At 51.1% G+C, this 26,362-nt stretch overlaps 1 protein-coding gene across 2 annotated transcripts in view; it reads left to right on the top strand.

Annotated features, from left to right (window-relative positions):
* The first annotated feature begins 290 nt into the window (after positions 1 to 290).
* Positions 291 to 26,362, top strand: part of pkn1a (protein kinase N1a) — a 30,776-nt gene continuing 4,704 nt past the window's right edge. Inside the window, exons 1-15 of one of the 2 annotated variants that reach the window (XM_084686076.1) lie at positions 291 to 1,104; positions 18,123 to 18,317; positions 18,642 to 18,750; positions 18,911 to 19,050; positions 19,480 to 19,600; positions 22,116 to 22,261; positions 22,594 to 22,807; positions 23,176 to 23,370; positions 23,669 to 23,778; positions 24,029 to 24,172; positions 24,469 to 24,544; positions 24,901 to 25,036; positions 25,519 to 25,600; positions 26,015 to 26,091; positions 26,277 to 26,352. In XM_084686076.1, coding sequence (XP_084542202.1) covers positions 1,084 to 1,104; positions 18,123 to 18,317; positions 18,642 to 18,750; positions 18,911 to 19,050; positions 19,480 to 19,600; positions 22,116 to 22,261; positions 22,594 to 22,807; positions 23,176 to 23,370; positions 23,669 to 23,778; positions 24,029 to 24,172; positions 24,469 to 24,544; positions 24,901 to 25,036; positions 25,519 to 25,600; positions 26,015 to 26,091; positions 26,277 to 26,352 — 1,842 coding nt within the window. In that variant the 5' untranslated portion in view covers positions 291 to 1,083. Of the gene's footprint in view, positions 1,105 to 17,227; positions 17,405 to 18,122; positions 18,318 to 18,641; positions 18,751 to 18,910; positions 19,051 to 19,479; positions 19,601 to 22,115; positions 22,262 to 22,593; positions 22,808 to 23,175; positions 23,371 to 23,668; positions 23,779 to 24,028; positions 24,173 to 24,468; positions 24,545 to 24,900; positions 25,037 to 25,518; positions 25,601 to 26,014; positions 26,092 to 26,276; positions 26,353 to 26,362 lie in introns of those variants that run through there. The other variant, XM_084686075.1, reaches the window with a different exon arrangement.

The raw sequence follows: 26,362 nt of genomic DNA, 5'->3' as shown, positions 1-26,362 counted from the left end.
GCGTATAGCCTACTGTTTCAGTATAAAACTTTTTTCTCCTTGTTTTACTGCACAGTTATCCCCCTTGCTTTACTTTACCCGCCCTAACCCTCTAAGGTCTGGAGCTTATACAGTATGCAGAAAGAATACTGTTTGAAGTTGAACAATAAGAAAATACATTCAACAGTTGGTTTATTCGGGCAGAAATTAGAAATTACTAATCCATGGATGTTTTGGGCACAGTCACATGACACTCGGGCGCGCTCCTGCTGCCTATCGTACCCATTCGCGAGCATCAACCGCGCGCAGCTCCATCTGAAAAAGTACCCTCCCGCCCGAGCCATCAATGGCAATGCGTGGATAGAGGAGGCGATTCTGCCCTCCAAAACCGACAGAAAAACGGAGCTCTTACCGTTGACACTCCTTTTTAATTTTGGCAGTATACCGGATGGATATATTCCAAACGGTGTTTTTAACAAAAAACGTCTCACGGCGGCTTGAAAGGAGGATTTTGTAGCATGTGATACGGAGACTGACGCGTGTTCATGTTTCACGGATGTTGCAACGAAAAAGAGCTCATTAGTTGTTCGCCTCTTTATGGCATGTGAGCGATGTTCGGAGCCGAAAACGTTGATATTCAGTCGTGCCGAAAACATTTTTTGTGCTGAAGCTAGCTGTTGATTGCCAGACACCCAAGGAAAGAACAATGAACGGAGCAGTTTTGTTATATCTTTTTAATTTGTAAATATTTCAGACGCCAAACTGGTAACAATTTGGATGTTGTGCCGCATTTGCTGTTTACTAAGCAAAGTAAAAGGTTTTGTGATGACCAGTCTCCTTTGGGCAGTGGCGCGTTGAGGCAAAACAATGCGGATTACCTCCCCGAGTCAATAATAGGGTGTTGATAAAAGTTCGGATATCATTAACAATGCAACTAGTCTTCTGATATAGAGCAAATATTACCATTGAAGTTGGATGAATTGACTATAATACAACAAATTGTAATACGGAAGAGTCGGACAATTCCATATTTACCGAGTTTGTTGGTGAAACGACATTGCTTGTGAACGACTACCCAGCAAGCATCTTTCAGCAAAACCAACCATGGCCAACGATTCGATACAAGTAAGTTGAAGTTTCATTTAGCTAGTTCATTGTAATATCCGTTTTTTCCTATGACTCATTGACTAGACTGGTTGCACTTCTTTTGGTGGACATGTTGACAATTAACTATTTATGGTTAACTGCGAAATAATTTTCGCCGGTTTACAGGGCCAGTCGCCCACTGTTCGCTGTCTAGACACTTGTGGCTGACACTGCGCGAGGATCAGTGCAGTTATGGACGGTCACCTTGATAGTGTTCTCCTGGTGTTTTTTTGTATGAGTTATGGTCAAGCAGGGTGTTATCTGCACGGTCTTCGTATGTGCACCGGGCATAATACAGGTGGGTGTTTGGAAAACACACACACACACACATACACACAATCACCCAGCTAGGCCTATATTTCCTATGGGCCTTGCTAGTTCTAGGAACTAAGAGTAGTCTGCCACTTGCATTTAGATGTGAACAATGATGTGTCAACAGAAAACAATCTTTTCATGTCGGTGCCAACTGTCTTAATAGCATCATTAGGCTACTTACTACAGCTTGTGTGTGTGTTTCCAAAATGCCAGCTACAAAAAGGTTCTGTTGAACAATCTGACAACACATTTATGCACAAGGAAATGTACCCATCCAAAGTGACAAGATTTTAGACATTTGAAAGGGCTTAATATTTTATGAGACTGTATCCCGATAGAGCGTCTGACATTTAAGCTCAATGTGACAGTATTCAGTGTCAGTCACTGTACTGTCAGGGTAATAACACCTCAGCACAGGTGTCATTCACAGTGACACTGCAAATGCGATAACATAAAGGGAACTTGCATGCAAGGGGATTCATTTGAATATTGCCAATGGGGAAGTAGACTGCAACAGTTCTGGTCATGCTCTTGAGCAAACTCTAGACCCAATTCTGTCTCCAGTTTCCTCAGTTTGTGTGTCAGTAAACCGTGCTGAGCCGTACTGTGTACAACTGTGTGTAGCTTCAGGCAATCCCAGTGCTAAATTATGCATCCTATTTAAGTGCTGCATCTCAGCTGACTGTCTTAAACAGGACCTCTGCTGGGTTACTAAGCTCACTCACCTACTTCCATTATCGAGCTCTGATGTCTTCAAGGAAGACTACAGTCCTTCCTGATTCAACAGTTTTGTTTTGATTTGACACCATGCCAACTGCTTGCCTCTAACTTTATTGAAAATGTACCCCCCACTCCCCAAACAAGTCTGTATGTCTGAACTTAGCGACACAAAATGGAGCCTAGATGATAGAACCCTGCCTAACTGAACACAATGCTCGAAAGCTGTAGGTATACACGGCGCTCCACGTTGGGAAACCTCCCGGTGCCTCACAAGCATGTTGACATGTTCATGTTTTCCATACGGGGGGGGGGGGGGGGGCGGGGGTGCTGTCTGTATCTCTGTTGTGACCTCTCTGAGCCCATAGCGGGCTGTTCACTCATCACAGACAGAAGCATGACCAGGAAGAGGGCGAGAGACAAAGAGAGAGAAGCCCAAGGGACTCAGGCCAATCGTGGGACCAGAGATGGTGAAGAAGCAGAAAGGGAGCCACTCCTCCCCCGCGTGGTCACTTCCGGGTTCTGGAAACACTAGGGGGGGGACGGGGGACGACGACGACGACTTTATACGTCTTTACCAGTGACACTTGTTTCCTCATGGTCTACGCCAAAAACCTCTGCTTTCACAGAATTGTGGCTCTGGTGGCTCTGTATCTATCTTCTCCACAGCCTTTTGTTCCCTGAACAGGAAAGCAGACACAAAACAACCCCAATAGAAATCTGAACCCGACTGCGTCAGACTTCCTCCTAAAGGTCAAAGGGGAGCGCGAATGGAAAGGGGAACTTTAGTGTTGCGGAGAGACACGCCAGCGGACATGTTCTGTTCTGTCAAATAAAGCCAGTCTTGGGTATTGCTATCCAGTGCTGAAGCTTCTTCGCAGTCGGACAAGTTAACGCTACACACGCACGCGCGCACACACACAGGCGAAGTCAGACACTCAGGGGAATGCACAGGGATACTTCCCATAAACTGTGGCATGACGTAATGAGACAGCTATGCACATACCGCATCTCAGGCTTTTTCTCAGCTTAAGCCCCGGCGGTCATGTAGACACAGACTAATGCAGCCGAGAAGACAAAGAGCCCTGCTACTCTTCCACTGTTTGGCAGCTACGGGATCTTTTGTCGTCACAAGGATTTATGGTTTGTCAAGGTTTCTTGGGAAGGCATATTGATGTGTGTTGATGTTTTCTGCACAGTACAAGCAGCAGTTAAAGCAGTCAATACCGTCTCGTCGTATCGGGTAACGCTTTGTTGGCTACGCGGGCATTCTGTTTGTACAGCACCATCTGCATGCCATTAAAACTGTATGACTGGTTCCCCTGTCAATATCTCCATTTGATGTCCAATCACAGACACTGACTCAAGAGTGCTGTGTCATTATTGGCTCTCGTGAGCCCGGAAACTCAATTGATGGTCCAACAAAGCTCTCTGCTGGCTGGAGCCAGTGTCTCCATGCGGTGTCCATGCTGGCTGGCTGTCTCAGGCCAGTGTCTGAGGCCAGTGTGTCGGTGTTGGGTGGTGGGGTTGGAGGGTGGGTCTAAAGGGCATTATGCTGATGGGGCTCCAGCCAGTGCAGAACAATGGGGGTTATTGTCTGACAGATAGGCCAGATCACATTCACCATGTTCACTGTTTCCCTATCCCGGTCGGCCACACCCCGGCGTACTACTACTATCGAACAGGGAGGGCAGTGTGCATTTAGATCCGTAAGGTGTGGGAGTGCTGAGAAGAGGGGAGTGCATCTGTTACAGTTGTCATTATGATTTGTACTAATGTGGTCATAGGCTAATTCAGGCACGGTGTGTGTGGGTGCCTTTTACGCCTATTTACGCCAGCTGTTCTAAGGACGTTGCAAGCACACGGATGTCCTCGTTTCCTCGGTCGGTTTCTCCCTCTCTTCCATCCACTGTTCAAACATCCCATCGTTCCCATGACCTCATGACAACTGTGCCCCAGCCCTAACCCGTCCCCTCCAATCCCCACTTTGTTCACACCCTGTAATGACATCACCCTGTGATGACATCACCCTGCTCCCGGGCCAGCGGTGGCCAGAGTTCACCCCCCTTACCTCGGGGGCCCTGGGCCCTGCTCCCTCCCCTAGCTGTCGACACTCCCCAACGCGGGGCCCTGATGTAGCTTGACCCCCTAACCTCTGCTTGTTACCGCACCACCCCGGAGCGGGACCACATGCATCGACCCCAGCCTGACAACCAATCAGGAGCCCCCCCCCCCGGTTCTGTTTACCGCCAGCACTGTGCTCTCATCAGTGGTTTACTCTCCTAACTCCAACCAGCCAGGAGGAACTGCATTGGATACGATCCTGGAGAGCTGCCACAGTGGTGGCTGGGGCCGCCACTACCAACCAGGGAGGATTTCAGAAATGCTAGCGGTTGAAACTGTGCGGAGGAAAGAGCAGGGCTCTGTACCAGCTCCACGAGTTGCGATTGAGGATTTTTTTTGTTGCTATGAGCGGCATGTAAATGACTGTTGCGTGGAAGTTGTGGAATTTTCCCGGACGATGTCGTGATTCAGCCCAGATCGATGCTCTGATATATTGCCCCGCTTGGCCTCGTTTTAGCTTCCTTCACTTGGATCTGGTTTAGTTCACTCTGATGTCTTGGTATTCGAGTCCCATTCTTTTGTCTCTGTATCTGGGGTCGTCAGACAATACTACACATTCATAGTGGTTCAGCCACAACGGGGTGGGTTGGTTAATACGCCCATTAACAAAGCAGAACCCGCTGTCTTAACTGGATAAACCTCCATGGAAGTTCTAAATCCTATAGGATATAATCTGAAAACACAAGTGGTTTAAGCCTTGTTGGGTAGTTCTGACTCAGCCAGCCTTCTAACTCAACCCTGACAGCGTGACTCAAAGTACCATTGCTAGCTGAACCATACTAAAATGGCGCTTCTGGGGGGGGGGGGGGGGGCATTGGTCCATCCCACTCCCCCAGTCCTGTTGCTCTCGGCCGGGGCAGACCAACAGTTTGTTGCCCTCCTGTGTAAAGTGATCCACCATCGACCTCCCACTCCCCTTGTCCCCCCCTTCTCCCCTCCCTGTTTTAGGCTATGCACCAGCTGCTCTATCCCTGGACCCCCTCCTATTCTCCCCTCCATCCACTCCCTCTTTCTCTTTTTTTCCTACTCTGGTGGTGGTGGGGGGGGGGGGCAGGATCTTATCATCCACATGGGATAATTAGAGGGGAGAGAAGCCAGAGTTGGTGGGTTTATACTGGGCTCTTTATCTGCCGTCAGAGCGGATGGGGTTAGCTGGTCTAGTCAGCCACTGTAAGCACTTTTACAGCAGTGTGTCACCACAGTTTAGACACGCCAAGTGTAATCTTTTTTCAGGATGTTGTTTACTGACAAAGATTGCATCAGATAGGCTGCGCATATTGGAAACGGCAAACCAGTGATATTGATTTCACAGGCTGTTGTTAATGGAGGACAATTCACTGAACTGGGCGAAATTGTTTGATATTATCTTGAATTCACGTGTTTGTGTGTGTCTGGCTTTGGGTAGGTTTGTAGTTTCAGGGCAGGGTCACCTCATGGTTGGTGTGGGTGTGTGTGGATATATATATATATATATGTGTCGACTACAGCCTTGTGGGGGTTATTAAAACCTCTCTTTAAACAATCCCCTTATTTGAATCCGCCAGAGATCTAGTTACACAGATAGCATTTGATAGAGGCCACGCTAGACCTGGTTAAACAAGCCGGGCCTAGAACACATCCCTCGAGTTAGCCCTGGGCCTGAATGGAAAAATAAATAATGTAAACAATTTTAAAGATGAAAAAGGGCGGAAATTGTTTTCTTCTTGCTCAACTCTGATAAGGAGCTGAAGTAGTCACACAATGACTCATTCACGGTACAGAAAACACACAAGCACATATACACATGCACACACTCTCTGACTCATAACCAGTCACACGATAAGTGACTCTGCACATTTGAACGCAGACTACACCTGAAGAGATAGCGGCTGGCAGGTGAGAGAAAGGAAACAGGTGGATCGCGTGTGTCACTTGGAGCCGTGCTGTCATGGAAACTGCTGTTCAGACTGTAGACGTCATCGGGATTTATGTCATGCCTGCGACACGCGCACCCCCCAAAACCTGGCTCATTTGCACAAACACTCTTATCTCTATAGGGAAGCCTTCCTCATTCATTATATGAGAAAGACTCATGTTTCTGAAACATTCCCCTCTTCAAGTAGCAGGGAACGTGTGTGTGTGGGGGGGGGGGGGGGCACAGGGAATATCCGTCATGTAATTATGTGCACTAAGCAATCGAGATGTTGTCGTAACTGCTGAAAATCTCGAGCAGATTATATACGGCACAACGAATTTGCCAGCCCAAATCCATAATGATTTGATGGAATCCAATCCTCCCAGCTCCTCTCCATCATATTTTGATGAGTTGAAAAAAAAAAAACCCTCCAGCCAGTCACATAATCCCAAAACGCGGCGATGTCCTCTCACGTACTTAGTCCATGTGACAAAGTGCAGACCCATTTATTTTCTCCTCCCTCAGCCAACAACCATACGCTCCAGGCTACATTCCAACAAGATATATAGGCCTAGGCTATGGAGTGGTAGTCACACACAGCAGTGATGTGATGTTGTATTCCATCAGAACAGTCTGAGTAAGGGTAGGCAAGAATCCTAAATCCTAGCCTCTTCAACAGAAACATACAGAACCACACAATCCACGTCGGTTGTTGACTTGTCTCTGCACGCCCAAGGAGCAGAAAGTCTCAGACCGGCCGAACTTGTCTTGGCTACCGGCAACCACACCTGAGGCCAGTGGTCACATGACGTGTTGTCCCTCCATGAGTCATTATTGATCTCAGTCCTTTTTGTGTGGGTTCGGGAACTCCTTAGACAGATGCTTTGGAGTCGTTTGCCTGTTCTAACCGCTGGTATGTCATGGAGAAAGAGATTGTTGTGATTTAGTCTTGACTGCTCGGCTCCCCTGGTGTGTGTGTGTTAGTGTGTGTGTGTGTGTGTGTGTGTGTGTGTGTGTGTTAGTGTGTGTGTCTCTCACACACAGACACACACACACACAGATGTTGGTATCAGTGTGAGAGCGGGCTGTTCCCTGGCAGTGTTTGGGCTCCCAGCAGTTGTCAGCCTGGGCTGACTGTTAGTCACGCCTCAGCAGAACCACGTTACAGCCAGCTACTCTGCTGGAAACGCATCTCTTTCTGTCCTCCCTCTCTCATTCTCTCTCTTTCCTCCCCTGATTCGAACATACCCCTCTTCCTCATTTCTCCGTCCTCAACGCCTTTCTTGGCTTCTCTTCGGCCCCTGTCACTCTCCTTCTTTCTCCTCCCTTCTTACTCTCAGAGTGTATCCATCCATCCATCCATCCCTCCCTCCCTCCACCCCTCCATCCAGGCCTTGGTATGTGTGGCCCTCTGGTCAGCTTTGCTCTCCGCTGCCAGTGAAATCCACTCCGACAGTCCCGGCCATAGCTTAGTGTGGTAATCCCCCCACTAACACACACACAGCACCAGGATTCCCTCTCTCTCACACACACACACACACACACACACACGCTAGGTCCGCAACGTACACAACTCAGACCTTGGGACCCCTGCACACACTTTCTGCGGCACACATGCTTTCAATACTTTCTCTTGGTGTCAGACACACACACACACAAACAGTCATTCAGGTTAAGCCATGTGGCATGCACGGCATGTCATCCCGAGTTGAGGGCAGGAAGGGGATGAGCGAGGTAATATCCCAGAATCCTCCCAACTAGAACAAGCCTCTGTCTGGCCTGGTCTGGTCTGGTCTGGTCTGGGCCTCTCCAGCTGTTGGTGATGTAGTGCGTGTATTCCAACACATGTCGACTGTAAGCCCTCGCCAGCCTTAAGCTGAGCTGGGCCACAGAGGGGCCTCACCTTGACAGTCAAAGGGACACCAACACACAATACAGCAATTATACTCGCAATCCACAGCATGTGTCTCGCTTGTGCAAGTCGTCTCTTGTCAGATGCGCACACACGCGCACACACACACACACGTAGTTCATAGGGTTTAAGATAATGTGCTTCCATTCATACGTTATTACATCAAGTCTAAGCTCTGTGTTTTAATGGTACGTGCATGCAAATGCAACACATTCACACACGCACGCACACCCTTCAAGGGCGGACCTGGCTACAATGAGGGTATTCATACTTTTCCATTTGTGGTGCTCCGGCTAAAGACCCCAGGCAAATGCCACTCGCACGTGGCCGGACTGCAGCTAGCCCTCCGTCTCCGCCCCACCCTGCGTTCCCTCTTCCCCTTCTCCCTGGCTCATGTCACACTCCGGATCTCAGACAGTTGTGCGCTTATCCCCTCAGAACCATAGCCCTTTATGTCGTTTGTGTGTGTGTGTGTTTGTCTGTGTATTGGCACGCTAGGGCTGTCTGGGGCTCACAGATGCATTTATGTCTTCTCTAGCGCGTGTTGGATAACGTTGCCGGCAGTGCTAGTTGGACTATGATAATTCCTCAGTGGTCACATGTTGACCAGTTGACTCCAGCAAGTATAGTCTCGATCACAGTTTGCTTGCGTGTTCAGTCAGCTGTTCACACTGAATTACATCAACTGTTCACTTCCCTGTCACCTCTACAGAATGCCACTCTCTGTCTCTCTCTCTCTCTCTCTCTCTGTCTCTCTCTTTCTCTCTCTCCGTCTCTTTCACTCTGTGACTCTCGGTCTATTTCTCTCTGTACCTCTACGGTTCTCTCTCATATCTATTTCCTCCACAAGGTGAATTCCCAGTCTCTCTTCTTCATTACCTTTGTCCCCACTGCCTACTTCTCACCAGAATAAAGCCCCTCCCCCTCTCTCCCTCCCCCCTCTCTGTCAGTGGCGAGGTGAGTGGTGTCAGGGTGTAGGGTTACTGCTGTGAAGCCTCTTGTTCCAGGGCCCTGCCTCTCACAGCTCCCTTGCAGGCAACATGACAGCCGGACTGGGGAAAGAGAACCAGAGGACCAGGCAAAAGTTCAGGAGTTTTCTCGCTCTCTCTCTTTCTATTTGTGTCTGTCGGCATTTGTCTCTCTTCCTCCGTCTGTCCATCCACCAGTCGTTTTTTTTTTTTTTTTTGTCTCTCTGCTTTGTTGGCTGTGTCAACCGTTCTTTTCTTCTCTTGCCTGCGAGGTTTCGTTAAGAGGGGGGCGGGGGGCAGTCGGGTGGGGGGTGTATCACTTGCGCGGCTTCCCTTCAGCCTCTCTGTCTTTCTCTATCGTGCAATCTCTCTTTTTGGCAGATGGGGTGGTTTAGCCGACGCTCTCACGTGCTCTTTTATCCGTCTCTGCCCCTGGCACTGTCTGTCCCTCTCTCTTTCACTGTCTGTCTCTCTCTTTCTGTCTCTCTCTGTCTGTGTCTCTTTCACTATCCGTCTCTCTCTCTCTCTCTCTCTCTCTCTCTCTCTCTCTCTCTCTCTCTCTGTCTCTCTCTCTCTGTCTCTCTCTCTCTCTCTCTCTCTCTCTCTCTCTCTCTCTCTCTCTCTGTCTCTCTGTCTCTCTCTCTCTCTATGTCTCTCTCTCTGTCTCTCTCTCTCTGTCTCTCTCTCTCTGTCTCTTTCCCTTCATCCTTTTTTCCAGAGGTTCCCTTGGATTTCTCACAGCAGGCCTTGTGGGGGGGAGGGTGTTGTGTCGCTCTCTCTCTCTCTCACTCTCTCTCTCTCTCTCTCTCTCTCTCTCTCTCTCTCTCATTCTTAGCAGTTGTTCTTTTCCCTCAGTCAGCTCAGAGAGTCAGCAAGAGAGCAAGGGGAGGTGGAGAGAAATCACCCCCGGCCTGTCAGGAGAGAGAGCTGGATAACATCCGACGGAGCCTCCCAGTAACCCTCCACTTTCACATGGCAACCATAACATATCCAGTTGCAGTGGCAGTCAGATACAATACAGTCATTCAGTGCTTTGGTTCCAGCAGCAGTACGTCTACCTAGTCCCTGTTCCAGTGTGTGTGTGTGTGTGTGTGTGTGTGTGTGTGTGTGCACGTCAGGGCCCAGATGACTTGCTGTCATCCCAGGAATGCCTCCAGATGTTTCTCGATATGACTCATGGGTTTAGGGAGGGTGCACACACACACACACACACACACCACTAAACACACACCCTACCTGGGCCTCCTGCAGGATTCAGTCCTGTTACCCAGTCCAGTTCTCTGCCTACGTGTGTAAGGCCTCACCTTTGTCGCAACTCGTCGTTGCGATTTGAAAGCACCGGTAAACATTGAAACCCCCAGTCTACTTTGTGACATGAACACACACACACAGGCTCACAGACATGCGGCTTCCCTGCCTGAGTTCTCTCACACACACACACAAACACACACACACACACACACACTGATTGTTCATCTTACTATGGACTCAGCAGTAGGCATACATTGTGGTTTGCTTGTTTGTGAAGTTTGGGACATGGATCCACAGATCCTGTCGTTGACCCTGGCTGACTTAACAGTCCGATCACAGGGGCTATTTATAGCGCCAGCCACACAGCCATCGCACCATTAAACCTGCATTAGACACAGGGCTTCTGGATGTCACACACACACACACGACAGACCTTCACCCACATTCAGACACATGCACACGTGCATGTGCACAGCACACCAAAACACACTAACAAACATGGGCTACTTGCAGACTGACACATCCTCTTGCCATCTTGTGTGTGTGTGTTTGTGAGTGTGTGTGAGAGAGAAGGCGTGAGGCCTGTGTGGGTAATAATATCTTATTGTCTGAACAGAGGAGTTGGGTATCTGTGTTTTCTGTTGACTACACACACACACACTTTTGGTCCTGTAGAGCAAAAGGACACAAAAATTTGTGTTGCTAGTGTTCGGCATAATTATGGCTACCCTTCACCCGATGTGTGTTTGTGTGAGGGTTGGGTACAAACATCCACACACACACACACACGTACGGGTGTTAATCCAGCCTAATGAGCATGTGGGGTAACTGGGGTGTGAGCGCTCCGATTGTGTCACACCTCTGCAGGCTGCACTAGCTGGGTTTAGCAACACACAAACACACGCCTTGTCCTGTGCTGTGAGTTCAGTCCTCACAGGTGTCTAAGCTTAGAGCTTCAGCAGAGTGTGTTGGTAGATAGCGTAGCATGCTAAGGCACTCCAAGGCCTGGACCCTGTTCCACAAATCCCCATACGTTTCCCCCTTAAGTACGCCATGTAAGGGTTCATTTCTCCTTAGCTGAGGTGCTTAAGGGGTGTCGCACGGAATCCTTTAAAAGGTCGCCTTCGTTAAGGAAAAAAACTTGAAGGGATTTACTGCATTGAAAGGGATTTTATGGCAGTGGAATTCGACAGTTTCCACAGAGACCGTTTGTTTGCTGGCACTTGTGAAGCCGGCAACATGAAAGAGGTGTTCATCTCATCCTCCCCTTGTTTGGATGGGGACTTCAGTACGTGTGTGTTTGTGTGTGTGTGTTTAGCATTTTAGACTCACTGACCGACGCGGCACACTGCAGACTTGTGGACGGGAAATATGGTTTGAGGTTAGGAATTCTTAACTTCAGACTTCTTTTGAAAGGGCGATTTGTTCTACGAGCCCCTGATCTAGAATCATCCGTTTCCTTGTGTGCAAGCCTCTATAGCACTGTGTGATGCAACACTGTCTGTCCTCGACCAGTGCCTAAACCACACCTACTAAACCTACAATGTAGGTAACACACACTTTTAATCAGACAGGAAGGTATCACAGGGATTGGATCGAAAAAGCGATTTGTGTTTGTCCTGCCCATTGGTTGTTTGATTGACAGGTGCCTGGCCCACTCCTTGACTCAGCATGGGAGGGGACGGTGATTGACAGACAGGCGGATGCCTAGAGGGACCTCCCCCTGCTGACAAGGCAGCCATGCTGCTGGCCTGAAGGGTGTGTGTGTGTGTGTGTGTGTGTGTGTGTGTGTGTGTGTGTGTGTGAACCTTTTCTCCCTTACAGCTCCCATAGTCAGCTCTAGGGAAGGGACCAGTAGGGACCTTGGCTGGGTTGTTTTTCCTCCATCTGTCCATCTCCCCACACCACACCCATCCCCCACATGCCACCTCTCTCTCTCTCTCTCTCTCTCTCTCTCTCTCTCTCTCTCTGACTCTCTCTCTCTGACTCTCTCTCTCTCTCTTTCTCTCTCTCTCTGACCTCTCTCTCTCTGACACTCTCTCTCTGACTCTCTCTCTATGACTCTCTCCCTCCCTGTATATGACACGGCAGGGGTAAGCTGAGGGAAGGCGATGGTTCACTGCTCCCAGATATGAGCCACTTCAGCCAGACTAGCCTCTGTTTACATTCCCACCTGGGAATGTTTGTCCTTCAAACATTCCTCCTTTTTATTTCTCTCTCTGTCTCTCTCTTCCCCCCCCCCCCCCCCCGTCCTCCTTCTCTTCCACCTTTCCATGTTCTCTCTGCTTCTCCTCTCTTTCTCACGCCGGTTCCCAAACAGGGCTTTTCTGTTCTCTCTTCTTGCCCCCCCTCCTCATCCCACCCCTGTCATCCCTTCATTCTCACCCCCCTCCCTCCCTCCCTCTCTCCTGTCCTCTGTTCTGTGTCCTCTCACGCCCCCTCTGAACATCTCCCCTCGTCCCTCCTGTTGTTGACGGATAGTTCCTGGGTGGGTTCACTGGAGTGTTGGGTGGTGGGCGGGGTAGGTAGAGTTTAGGGGTGTTAGCATGTATGTGTGTATGTTTCCATTCATATGCACACGCACACATCTGTGTAATACATGTCGTCCATGTTGTCAGCGCAATTCGGGAAGACAAACCGTGTGTCGCTGTGTTCAGAAGTAGATCCATGCAGGTTTTGCATAACCAAATATAACCCCACACACAAACACACACACATCGGGGAGCGGTGAACTCTGCCTCTATCTCTCTCTGGCTCTCTCTTTGTCACACACGCTCTCTCTCTGTTTATCCTCCCTTCCGCCTTTTGCTCGCTTCTCTCTTTCTTCTCCCTCCAGTCCCCCCTGTAGTTCCTCTTCTCTCTTGGCGTTGTGAGGACAGTTGGCTGTGGCTCCTAACAGCCTGAGATAAGGCAGTGCTGGAGGGAGGGAGGGAGGGAGGGAGGGAGGGAGGGAGGGAGGGAGGGAGGGAGGGAGGGAGGGAGGGAGGGAGGGAGGGAGGGAGGGAGGGAGGGAGGGAGGGAGGGAGGGAGGGAGGGAGGGAGGGAGGGAGGGAGGGAGGGAGGGAGGGAGGGAGGGAGGGAGGGAGGGAGGGAGGGTCTTGAGGTGGCCTGCTGGGAGGAAAGGGTCAACTTGACATGGTGGGTTGGTAGTGTGTTGTGCCACTGTGTGTGTGTGTGTGTGAGTGTCTGTTGCTCGCCTCCTGTGGCTGTTTTTAGTTTGGGCGTTTGCAAAATTGCCTTCTACCTCCCTCCACTTTTTCTGTCTGAATGGCATTTATCTACAATCACTGCCTCCCCTCTCCCCCCCCCCCCCTCTCTCTCTCTCTCTCTGCCGCTCTCTCTCTCTCTCTCTCTGCCGCTCTCTCTCTGCCGCTCTCTCTCTCGTCTCCTCTTTGTCCCGTTGGCCATGTCACAGATTGAGCTCTGCATCATCCTGCCTTTCTGTTCCGTTTCTTCCTGCCTGTCCCTTCATGGTGCTTCTTTGTGTCCGTTCTGCACTCCCCCCCCCCCCCCTCAGCCTCGTCCAACCGCCTTTTCTGGGTCTCCTTCCCCGCTCTCTTCAGTTCTGTTGCTGCAGAGCGCAATCGTGCCGGTGTTTCTGTTCTGCAGGCTCTTGGTAATCGCTCTCTTACCTTGGGGCTCGTCTGACGTGCTGGCTCTCTCCCTCCATTTCCGCTCAATTTTCCTCCCTCCATCAATACTGCTGGGATAGAGAGACTGAGAGACAGGGTTCGGAAAGCTGCAGGTGTTATCTCTTTCTCTCTCTCTCTCTCTCTCCTGGGCTGCTTTCGTAGCCGTGGGGGCGACCCGCTCTTTCCACTAGTTTTTTTTTTCTCCCTCCCTTTTTCCTGTCTCCTGTCATCCAAACTGCGTGTCATAAATGTAATGCCCTGCAGGAGTCTGTTCCTTGTAAATAAACACAGTAAGTGGTGTGTGTGGTTGTTCAAAGGACTGGTTGGGCTACATCAAAGTTGCATCACAGGTCCATTAAAGAGGTTTTGTGCACACTCAAGCCTTGCTCACCGCTGATGACAAACACAGTGTGTTGGGTGTGCGTGTAAGTGCGTGGTTGTGTGTAAATGTGTGTGTGTGTGTGTGTGTGTTTGCATATGCATTGTAGCCTGCCCCATGCAGTCCTAAGACAGCACAGGGGAGGGAATGTGTGTTTACACACCGTGTCTGCCAGGAAGTGGGAGTGTGGGCCGCTCGAAGCTGTGTTTACCTCACAAGGGGCCCCTGTTTTGAGCTGTGTAAGAACATACTCTCCCCTAAGACACTAAACACACTCCAAAAGGCCATAAATAACACACACACACCACAGTCTTGTTAGGGACAAAGCTTTGCGTCAGACAACAAGTCTGCACAATATTGAAGTGCGTCAGGGGCGGGAGGGGGAGGGCACTGTCCCCTCCATCGCAGTGTGAGAAACGTCTTTTTTCCTCCGATGAGCGGTTGTGGGGTAGCTCCGACGGTCCACCCAAGATGGCCGACTCCCGGTGACATAATGGAGAGAACGTCAGCGCTTCACCGAGGTTTTTGGGATCCGTATGACCACGTCCTGACAGGAGACACGTCGCACAGTAGAGAGGGACGAGGCAGAAGTACACATCGCACGCCCTTTGTAACAACAAGAGCCTCGCCATGGGGTGTGCTTCATGTCTACACCCATCCCAGGGAAGCGCTTTAACGTCACAGAGCTAAAGTCAGCCTAGCAGGCAATGGGACTGCGTTCCTGTGTAGGTGTTTGTGTATAGGTGTGTCCTGCGTGTAAATATTGGATCTTGAAATCATTGTGTGCGTGTGGTACAATTGTGTGTATGTGTGTTCTGGCGGACTACTATGCACTCTGTGGATAGTGTGTAGTACCTCATGTTATAGTGTGTAGTACCTCATGGTATAGTGTGTAGTACCTCATGGTATAGTGTGTAGCACCTCATGGTATAGTGTGTAGTACCTCATGGTATAGTGTGTATTAACTCATGGTATAGTGTGTAGTACCTCATGGTATAGTGTGTATTAACTCATGGTATAGTGTGTAGTACCTCATGGTATAGTGTGTATTAACTCATGGTATAGTGTGTAGTACCTCATGGTATAGTGTGTATTAACTCATGGTATAGTGTGTATTAACTCATGGTATAGTGTGTAGTACCTCATGGTATAGTGTGTAGTACTTCATGGTATAGTGTGTAGTACCTCATGGTATAGTGTGTAGCACCTCATGGTATAGTGTGTAGTACCTCATGGTATAGTGTGTAGTACCTCATGTTATAGTGTGTAGTACCTTGTGGTTTAAATGTAAGTGTTTTTAATGTACCTTGCTACGACACTAACTCCTATATTTTGTCTCCTTTTGTATTTTTGTAACTATATTTATATGTATGCTGCTGGCTATCTTGGCCAGGTCTCCCTTGAAAAAGAGATTCTTAATCTCAATGGGTCTCTCCTGGTTAAATAAAGGTTATAATAATGGTATAGTGTGTACTACCTCATGGTATAGTGTGTACAACCTCATGGTATATTGTGTAGTACCTCATGGTGTAGTGTGTACTACCTCATGGTATAGTGTGTAGTACCTTAGTTTCCCTGCCTGAGTGTCAACTGTATCTTTGTCCAAATCGTTATCTGGGAGCAGAAAGATTGAGCGGGCTGATGGCCATCAGAGTGGATGACATCCTAATGCACTCCTACTACCACTTCCTCCCCTCCCAGTGCCCGCCCCCCCCGGGCTCTCCCCCCAGTGTCTTATTGAGTTAGCCTCTGTTAGCATTCGCTAATGGCGTTGCCATGTATTGAATTAGCCACTCATTACCTCTCAGGACCCTGAAACTCTGTTAGCTTTAGGTAGCTAGCCGTGTGGAATGCCAAACAGCCGTTGTCCATTGGTCAATACATTTTTACATAAGACAGCACTAAGTACAGGTCAGTGTTGATGGCATCTAACTGTATTTTTTTGCTATCGTAGTTTAGTTGTAGATGGCCTCAAGACTTACAATGACCTACCTTGGTGGGACTCCAGCCATGGCCTTACTATCCCGAGGACAAGATTATTTCTGCTTCAAAAAATAAAAAACACATCACAGCCTCACCAAAGACAACAACGTTAGCAACAGCTCTACCAGTCAGGCTGCCTGCAGACCTGCTTCATGTGGTAAAACACAACAAAGCGGGCTCCTTCCGAAACTTCTGCAAACTCACTTTGGCACCCGTCTACCGCCTGGTGCAGGCTGCAGAGCGAGGCCCTCAGTGCACCAGTCTGCAGAGCGAGGGAATCGCAAGCTTGCTTCCATGCCTCTGTGAGAGACGGCTGTGAACTTTGTCATCTTTAATTCAGGCCGAGGCCGCTGGAAGACCTCTCTCCACCTCCCACTCGCTCGTCTGTGTGGCGGGCGCGCCGCCTCCTCCAGGGTCCTAGAGCCCTGAGAAGCACAAGCCACAGAGGCAGTTGCTAGCGTTAGCCCGCCCCCCTCCCTATCAGCTGGCGCTAGCTTTAGCGGTTAGCCTCCACCTTCCTTTTTCCTGTAATGTGAGCTGACAGTCCGGGCCAGGATGGATTCTCGCTGTTATGCCTCAGCTCAGCTCATACCCTCCCCCTCCCCCCTTCCTCCTGTTGGGGACGTTAGCGATTACCTTTTAGCGGCTAATGCACTCGCTGCTCATTAGGAGGTCCTAGGTCACAATGCAGGCTCCATCCCATCCTTATTTCTTGGCTCTGTTCAGAGTTCGACTACTACACAGCTCTGACATATCAAGCCCGTGCCAGAACGTGGATGACGGGAAGAAGAAAGGATGCAGGGCCAGAACACTGAAGCCCCCCCCCCTAGTGACACCAGACCCAGCCAGGAAACGGGAAGGGCCAGAACTGGTGTTAGGACGGATATCCTCTGAGAGAGGAGGTTCCTAATGCTCCTGTACTCTCTTTGCCGTCTCTCTCTCTCGGTCTCTGTTCCTCTCCCCTCCTTGGTGTTACTTCTAGAGTGGCTTGAGGCAGGAGGTTTTCACTTTCGAGGTTTTTTTTTTAGTCGGTAACTTTTGCGGTTCCGCCGGACCATGTGCTGGCACGGCGATGGGTCGCTAGGCGACGGGGATAGCTCGGAGGTAATGCCGTTGGTGTCTTTTGGTTTTGTTTGGTCGAAAAGCTTTTTTGTTTCTGTAACTTCTTTTCGGGGGAGGTACTGTGATTTCTGAGGAGTGATTCACTCTCTGTCCAGCTGGTTTCCTGATTGCGAGGCTAGCTGGCTCTCCAGGCTCTCTGTTTTCCCTGAATGTCTCTTTAGGCTTCTTGTTGTGACTGCTGTGGTGTGTGCATGACAAGTTGACTTGAGTGATTGGTTTGCAAGATTAGTTATTGCTGTTTTTTTTTTTTCAATTTTTTCCCATTGCCTTTGCATGTTGTCCATTGCTTTAAACGTACATTTAAGAGGAAGTTTGTAAGGCTGGCTAATGTTTTCCTCCCCTTGTTCTTATCTTTCTTCTCTCTCCCTTTCCCTCTCTCTCCTGTTATTTCCTTCCTTTCCCCTCCTTCCACCACCCCTATTCCCCCCTCGACTCTCCTGTTTGTTGCGTCACCCTTCTGTTCCCCTCCATTCTCGTTCCTTGAACCCTCATACCACACCCTACCCTTCCTCACCGCCTTCAACCTCCTTTCCCCCCTCCCTCAACTTCTTGTCCAAACTCCCTCTCCTCCAACCCATGTCTTCCTCCCCCCCTCCTTTTTGTCTTTACTTTCCCCCCCCATCTCCTTCCCCTCTCCCTGCCCCCTTCTCCACGATCACCTTCACCCCTCCCTCCTCCTCCTTCTTCCTCCCCTCCCCAGAGCGACCCGGGCGGGCTGTCGGTCCTGGAGCAGCTGGGCCTGGACCAGAGCTCGGACTTCTCCGACAGCAGCGTGCAGCAGCGTCTGGACGAGCAGAGGGAGAGGATCCGCAGGGAGATCAGGAAGGAGCTGAAGATCAAGGAGGGGGCCGATAACCTGAGGAGGGCCACCACCGACAAGAGGAACGCCCAGCAGGTGAGGGAGGGAGGGAGCGAGGGAGGGAGGGCAAAACAAGTGGACAGATTAATGGATAAACAGACAGATGACTAAAATTGATGATGCATGGATAAAAGATTGAATGGATGGGTCGATGGAACTGGCGATACAAGGAGAGTGCCAAGGCCATGGCCATGCCATCATTATCATTCAACAAAAAGGGGTGCATAAAAAAAAGCAGCAGCCCTGGGCTCGCCCCCCCCCCCCCTGCGTACTCTCACAGGCAAAGAAAGTTCCGGAATGAGGGGACTGAATAATTGATTCAGACCTCTCTCGCCTGTCTCTCCCCATGTTCCTGCTCAGGTCGACAGTCAGTTGCGCAGCTCCAACCGCCGGCTGGAAGACCTCCACGCTCAACTGCAGGAGCTGGACGCCCACATCGTGGTCAAGGGAGGGGACGAGACCAGCAAAGGTAGGACCAAGACCCCCCCCCACCGCTGGTCCTGTCGCTCATCACCACCCTATGGATGTCTAGCCGTGACGTTACACCTGATCATATAGTCCCCTTTGAGGTGTTTTCAGTCGTGACCTATTCCGTGTTTGACCTTTAACCCCCCCCCCCCCCCCCCCAGATGACCCGCCCCAGTCCCCGGGGGCGGAGAGCAGGTCGTCAGACCGCATCGCCGCCCTGGAACGCCAGCTCAACATTGAGCTCAAGGTCAAACAGGGCGCCGAGAACATGATCCCCATCTACGCCAACGGCTCCACCAAGGTACGAAGCGGTGACACACACACACACACACTACCCCCCTCACCCACCCTGGTGTCGCTGCTCACACATTTACACACACCGTTTGGCACACGCATGAACGCACTCCCAGACACACACACATGCAGACACACACACACACACCATCTGCTGATGAAAGTGCTCAACTCCATCCACAAATGCACACAAGCTGAATGAGCTTTCCTGGTAATTATGGTGTGCCGTTTAGCCCTGTACGGACACCCAGATACAAACACAGACACACAAACCCACTAAAGACACAACAACCTGACAGTATAACAACCGCCCACTCACGGCCCTGTTTCGTTGTCTCTGCCTTCATCTCGGTCGACTTCCTGCTTCCTGTCACATGACCTCCCCCTCCCGCCCCACGTCATTTCCTGTTCATGTGTTCCTCCCCTCCAATCTCAGGATAAGAAGATGCTGCAGACAGCTCAGCAGATGCTGCAGGACAGCAAGACCAAGATCGACATCATCCGCATGCAGATACGCAAGGCCGTGCAGGCAACGGAGCACACTGAAGACACTCAGGGTAGGCGGACTGCCTGACTGACTGCTTCATTGGTTGGCTGACTGACTGCTTCATTGGTTGGCTGGTTGACTGGCTTACCGGTTGACTAGCGGTTGGGCTGACTGCTTGGTTGGCTATACAGTCTAACTGGCTGACTGGTAAACCTGCTACTTGTATGACTGACTACATGGATGGCTTAGTGACTGAAACCCAGTCTGGCTGGAGGGTTGGCCTTTTATGTCAGATCAGCTTTTCTGACGAGTCCGTCTTCAGAATGCAAGTTCAGGTCACTTCCCCTGGACCCTCAGTGAAAAGGACATGAACCCGTTTCACCACTCCTTTAAGCCTCGGGCGTCTCTTCCTTGACTCTTTCTCCCTCTCTTTTTTCTCCTTCTCTCTCTCCCGCCGTGTAGCCACATGCACTTCTATTGCTCGGCCCAGACTGAAGATAAGGTTAACCATTGTAAAACGGATCACTATTTGTCACCTCTGGCCTTCTGTAATCTCGCCCTCTTTTAGTCTCACTTTGTCTCTCTCTCTCTCTCTCTCTCTCTCTCTCTCTCTCTCTCTCTCTCTCTCTCTCTCTCTCTCTCTCTCTCTCTCTCTCTCTCTCTCTCTCTCTCTCTCTCTCTCTCTCTCTCTCTCTCTCTCTCTCTCTCTCTCTCTCTCTCTCTCTCTCTCTCTCCCTCTCTCTCTCTCTCTCTCTCTCTCTCTCTCTCTCTCTCTCTCTCTCTCTCTCTCTCTCTCTCTCTCTCTCTCTCTCTCTCTCTCTCTCTCTCTCTCTCTCTCTCTCTCTCTCTCTCTCTCTCTCTCCCTCCCTCCCCCTCTGTCTGTCAGTCTGTCTGTCTCTCTCTCTGTCTGTCTGTCTGTCTGTCTGTCTCTCTCTCTATCTCTCTCTCTCTCTCTCTTCCTCTCTCTCTCTCTTTCTCTCTCCTTCTTTCTCTATTTCTACACCAAGTGAGCAAGGCAGGCAAGGTTCACCAGCTTCCTGTCTCCGCTCTGTGCCGAGCCCTCTGCTCTGACACAGAGGGGGGGGGGGGAGCGTGCGCACACAGAGCCAACATACAAAAGTGCAAAAAGTGAGCTTGCACACACTCATAAAACCCCCGTCATACTTACACACCCTCCTCCCTTGCCACTCAAGTACAACACTCTCCTTCTCCCTCCCTTTATAAGTCACTCACCGATTTACACCCCCCCCCCCACACACACACACACACACACACACACACAGTCTGGATAAGCTATGCTCCAGTGTGATGCCAGCGAGCGGTCGATGCAGCTCAGTAGCCAGGCAGGTGAACCTTTAACGCGGCTTTTATGGCCCGTCGGTGTGGTGGGAGGGAGCTAATGGAGCCTGCCCGGAACGAGGGCGATGGGTGGAGGTCAGGAGAGCGACCGCCGTGGCCTGGAAGAGAGGGAGGATCGAGGGGAGGGTAGAGAGGGAGGGGGGGGAGAGGGATGGGGGGGGATTTGGAAAGATTCTCTGTGGAATTAGGTTGTATTTTCTTCTCGTCGTTGGCGTAAGACACTAATGGCTGTTCCACAGGATTATTTCTCTAGAAATCCTTTTTTTTTTTTTTTCTAAAGGGGAAGCGCCGCTTAAACACGCAATCCTGTCTGTAAGACCTGAGTGTTTGCAAATGTATTACGGGGGGTAATGTACTTAACGGTGTTGGAGGCTTTCATCCTAAATGGCCCTGCTATACCATGCTGATGTCAATCTCTGTTGGAAAAGTGCACATGCACGCACACACATGCACACACATGCACACACATGCACACACACACACGCATTGTATATACTGTAGACACTACCCCACCACCACACCCCCAGTAAGGTCACTCTTCAGGGCCCCTGGCTCCCGGCCCAAGGCCTTATTAGGAGGTGGAAGCACTCAACCACATCACTACCCTTACCACCCACCCACCCCCTACACACACACACACACACACACACACACACTCTCTCACACGTACATTTGGTGTCTCTGTCACACACACACACACACACACTCCCTGTTCTCTGCTACCATGTCCTTAACTGTCTCTCTTTTCTGAAGTCCGTCCTAGACTGGTGTACATGAGTCCTTGTAATAGGATCCCCCCCCCCCCCCCTCGCCAGACCAACTGACCAGATATCCTCAGATGGACAGATTACACTTTTCTTTTTGTCTTTTTTTTTTTACTCTCTGCCATCTATATCCCTTTTTCCCTCTCTTTCTCTTCTCCCTCACTGCGCTCTGTGTAGGTAACCAGGGTATGTGTGAAGGCTCTGCACCAGTGCCTTATCTGTGTTCATCAACGTTTACCGCCCCCTCCATGCTTCCTTATCTCTGTACCTCTCTCTCGCTCTCTCCCTCTATATCTGTCTCTACCTCTCTCTCCATCTGTCTATTTTTCGACCTCTTTCGCTTTCCTTTTTCCCCTTTGAAACCTGTTCACTCCCACTTCTCTGTCTTTCTCTCTCCCTCGACCTCTCTCGCTTTCTGTCTCGACATCTCCTAACCTGTTCACTCCCCCCCCCCCCCCCCAGGTAACCATGACCTGTGTGGGGTGGAGCTGCGTATCGAGGAGCTGAGGCACCACTACAGGGTGGAGCACGCCGTGGCCGAGGGGGCCAAGAACGTCCTCCGCCTGCTGGGGGCCAGCAAGGTCCAGGACAAGAAGGCCCTCTCCGAGGTCTGACACACACACACACACTTTACACACAAACTTTACACACAAACTCTCCCCTACAAGCGAACGATCCCCCCTCCCCCCCACACCAAGTGGAGTGTCATAATGTGAAAGTGTCAGGGTTGGTGTGCATGAAAAGTAGGGCTGTACACACACACACACACACACACTCACACACACCAACATACTGGTCCTGACCCCCCTCCCCCCCTCTCTCTTTCCCCCCCTCTCTCTCTTCCCCCCCCCCTCTCTCTCCCTCCCCCCCCCCTCTCTCTCCATCTCCCACCCTGCCCCCCCCCCCCCCCTCTCTCTCCCCCCCCCCCCCCTCCCCTCAGGCCCAGTGCCGTCTGAGCGAGGCGTCCCAGCGTCTGGACCTGCTCCGGGACTCCCTGGACCAGCGCCTGGCCGAGCTGCCCGAGGACCACCCCAAGGCCTGCGTCATCAAGGAGGAGCTGGTGCTGGCCTCCTCCCCCGCCTTCAGCTCCCGCCACGGCGCCCCCTACCTGCATAACCAGTACAGCACCCTCAGCAAGCCCTCCCCGCTCACCGGTGAGAGCTCCTGGAAACGCTTTCATACTTCCTCCGTTAGTCCAGTTGAAGGGCTTTTTGTGGCGGAAAGAGGCGGGTTTTGTGGGGAGCGAGCGTCGCTCGCGATAAAGCGGTTGGTTCCGGCCGGGTCGACGCCGGTTTGCGTGGTCGCTAACTTTCTTGTGTTAGGATGACAGGTTCCCAAACAGCACGGCAGGCATGTCGGGAAAGAATACATGGTGATAATCATTTGCTTGACATGAATTTGATGCCACCTCTCTCTCCCCCTCCCTCTCCCTCTCTCTCTCCCCCTCCCTCTCTCTCCCCCTCCCTCTCTCTCTCCCCTCCCTCTCTCTCTCCCTCCCTCTCTCTCTCTACCACCCCCCCAGGGACCCTCCAGGTGCAGCTGCTGGGCTGTGTGGGGGTGCTGGAGGTGGTCCCAGGGCGGAGCCGGGCCCAGCCCGTGGTGCTGCCCTGCCACAGCCCCGGGGACGGCCGCTCCTTCATGCGCAGCGGCAAGGGCCTGTACGGACGCAGCGGCAGCGTGAGCGGGAAGACGCCCTGCAAGCCGGACGAGCACTCCAGTGAGGGGGGGGTTACTGTGTGTGGGGGGGGGGGTGACTGTATGGGAGGGGGGGTTACTGTGGGGGAGGGGGGGTGACTGTGAAGGAGGGGGGGGTTACTGTGTGGGAGGGGGGGTTACTGTGTGGGAGGGGGGGTTACTGTGTGGGAGGGGGGGTTACTGTGTGGGAGGGGGGGTGACTGTGGGATTTCTCTGTTGAAGCAATACTGTGTGAGTGTGTGCGTGTTCATTTCCCCTCCCCCCATTTTTTATTTTTATAAACTTAACTGATGTGTGTGTGTGTGTGTGTGTGTGTGCAGCGGAGGTGAGTGCAGTGCTGAAGCTGGATAACACAGTGGTGGGTCAGACAGCCTGGAGGACTGTGGGGGAACAAGCTTGGGACCAGACCTTCACTGTGGAGCTGGAGAGGGTGAGTGCAACACGCACACACCAACACACAGTCCCCATATATGTACACTAATACACAACTCTCACAGTTTCCCTGCATCTACATAAAACACAAATGTATACACCGTTTGCAAGCAAAGCAGCCAGCTCCATAATTCCCCCTTACTGAGACACCCAGCCCACACATCCCCCCCCCCCCCCCCCCCCCCATCCCTGCTCACACTCTTGAGTCAGAGCCTTGAACTGTGCGTGTGTGTGTGTGTGTGTTCCAGTTCAGAGAGATGGAGATCGCCGTGTACTGGAAGGACTACCGCTCCCTGTGTGCCCTGAAGTATCTCAAGCTGGAGGACTTTCTGGATAACCAGAAACACCGAATCCAGCTGGAACTGGAACCCCAGGGCCTGCTGCTGGCCGAGGTACGCACACACACACACACCTATACACACACACACCTATACACACACACCTATACACACACACACACCTATACACACACACCTATACACGCACACACACCTATACACACACACATACACAAATACAGGCATCAACACATATACGTGTGTGTGGATACTGTCCTCACACCTCAGGCACTTAGAACCCTCTCACACTATCGCTACCTCACTCCCCTACTGACACATGGGCCAGTGAGGTGTGTGTGTGTGTTTGACGTGTGTGTTTGTGTGTGTACTGCCCCCCCGTCCTCCGTCAGGTTACATTCTTCAACCCGGTCATAGAGCGAGTCCCTCGCCTGCAGAGACAGAAGAAGGTGTTCTCCAAGCAGCAAGGTGAGAACCAGAGAGAGAAGCAGGCATGTTTACGTCTGGAACAGCCCAGCTCTGAGTGCTGGTGGCTGGGGTGTTGGGGGCTGGGGTGCTGGGGCCCTGGGGGGCTGGGGTGCCCCGTCTTCATCCTGGTCCAGTTGGATATCCTCCCTCTCAGAGCAGGGCTGTCTGCACTGCATCATCCACATGGTGCTGCTGTTACTGTTGACCCTAGCACCCCCTGGTGGTGGCTCGTAGGATGGGTCGTTCTGTGCTCCCCCGTCCTCTCCCCACCCACGCATTTCAAGGTTGCAGTATGTTGCGTTCAGTTATGAATGGCCTGTATCGTGTGTGTGTGTGTGTGTGTGTGTGTGTTGTAGGCAAGGCCTTCCTGAGAGCCCGTCAGATGAATGTGGACATCGGGACCTGGGTGCGTCTGCTGAGGAACGCCATCCCCACTGTGAACAACACGGGCACCTACAGCCCCAACGCACACACTCACGGCCTCAGTGCTGGGTAATACACACACACACTCACTCACACAGCCTCAGAACTGGGTAATACACACACTCACTCACACACACACACACAGCCTCAGTACTGGGTAATACACACATACACAGTCACACACACACAGCCTCAGTACTGGGTAATACACACACACACTCACACACACACACACACACACAGCCTCAGTACTGGGTAATACACACATACACAGTCACACACACACAGCCTCAGTACTGGGTAATACACACACACACTCACACACACACACACACACACACACACACACACACACACACAGCCTCAGTACTGGGTAATACACACACACACACAGCCTCAGTACTGGGTAATACACACACAATGAAACAGCCCCTCCTGTCATGCAGCCCAATGTTAAGGACCAATCAAAGCATGCCGTTTTTTTTCCTTTAACCTCCTGTCTAAACTACCCTTTTTGTGTATGTGTGTGGGTGCATGTGCACATGTTCCAGGGAGATCTCAGTGGAGAAGATGAGTCTCGACGATTCTCCGTTTAAGCCTGATTACAAAAAAGACTCGGACACAAACACTCCGGTGAGAGAGAGAGAGAGAAAGAGAGAGAGAAAAATACACTTTTAATAGATTTGAAATAGTTCTAGAATATACCTTGTTTGTCTTGGCTTCGCTAAAACGTTATCAATCTGGATGTGCAGTGTCTCCCCAGGCTAATGTCGTCTAACACTGTAGTTTACATCGTTACCATAATTGCGGGAGAAAGACTAGATGTATGTGTTCTTCATCAACAGATGGGGCTGTTTCCTGTCTTAATTGGTACGCAAAAGAGGAAAATGTACCGTTTTATACAACCCTTTAATATCTCTCTCTCTCTCTTTCTCTTGCTCTCTGTCTCTCTCTCTCTCATCCCTGGCTTTGCTTCCTCTCCTTGCATTTTGTCCGTTTTTTTTTTTTTTTTTTCTTTCTTTTGTTCCTCCTTCTGTCCTCTCGCAGGATCCGTTGCCCGTCATTGAGCCCTTCTCCCCCCCAGACCTCACCCCCGACCGCCCCGCCCGAACCCCCTCTCAGAGGTGCGCACACACCCACCCACGCACGCGCGACAGTAGCCAATACCAGTGAAACGAGTCTTTTACGTCCCAAACCTATGGTTTACTGGATGTCAACGATGTCATTGTAACTGGATGTCAATCAAACCGAGTACATGGAATAGCACGTGTGTCGTGCAGGTCTCATGTGAGTTTGTGTCTCTCCGCAGTAAACAGAAGAAGGCGCCTCTCTGCCTCCAGGACTTCAGACTGATTGCCGTGCTGGGGAGGGGACACTTCGGGAAGGTGGGGGGAC

Source organism: Hypomesus nipponensis, chromosome 21, assembly GCF_054491055.1.
Source record: "Hypomesus nipponensis isolate SF chromosome 21, ASM5449105v1, whole genome shotgun sequence".
Classification (NCBI taxonomy): Eukaryota; Metazoa; Chordata; class Actinopteri; order Osmeriformes; family Osmeridae; genus Hypomesus; species Hypomesus nipponensis.
This window is presented reverse-complemented; position numbering and strand designations above follow the sequence as displayed.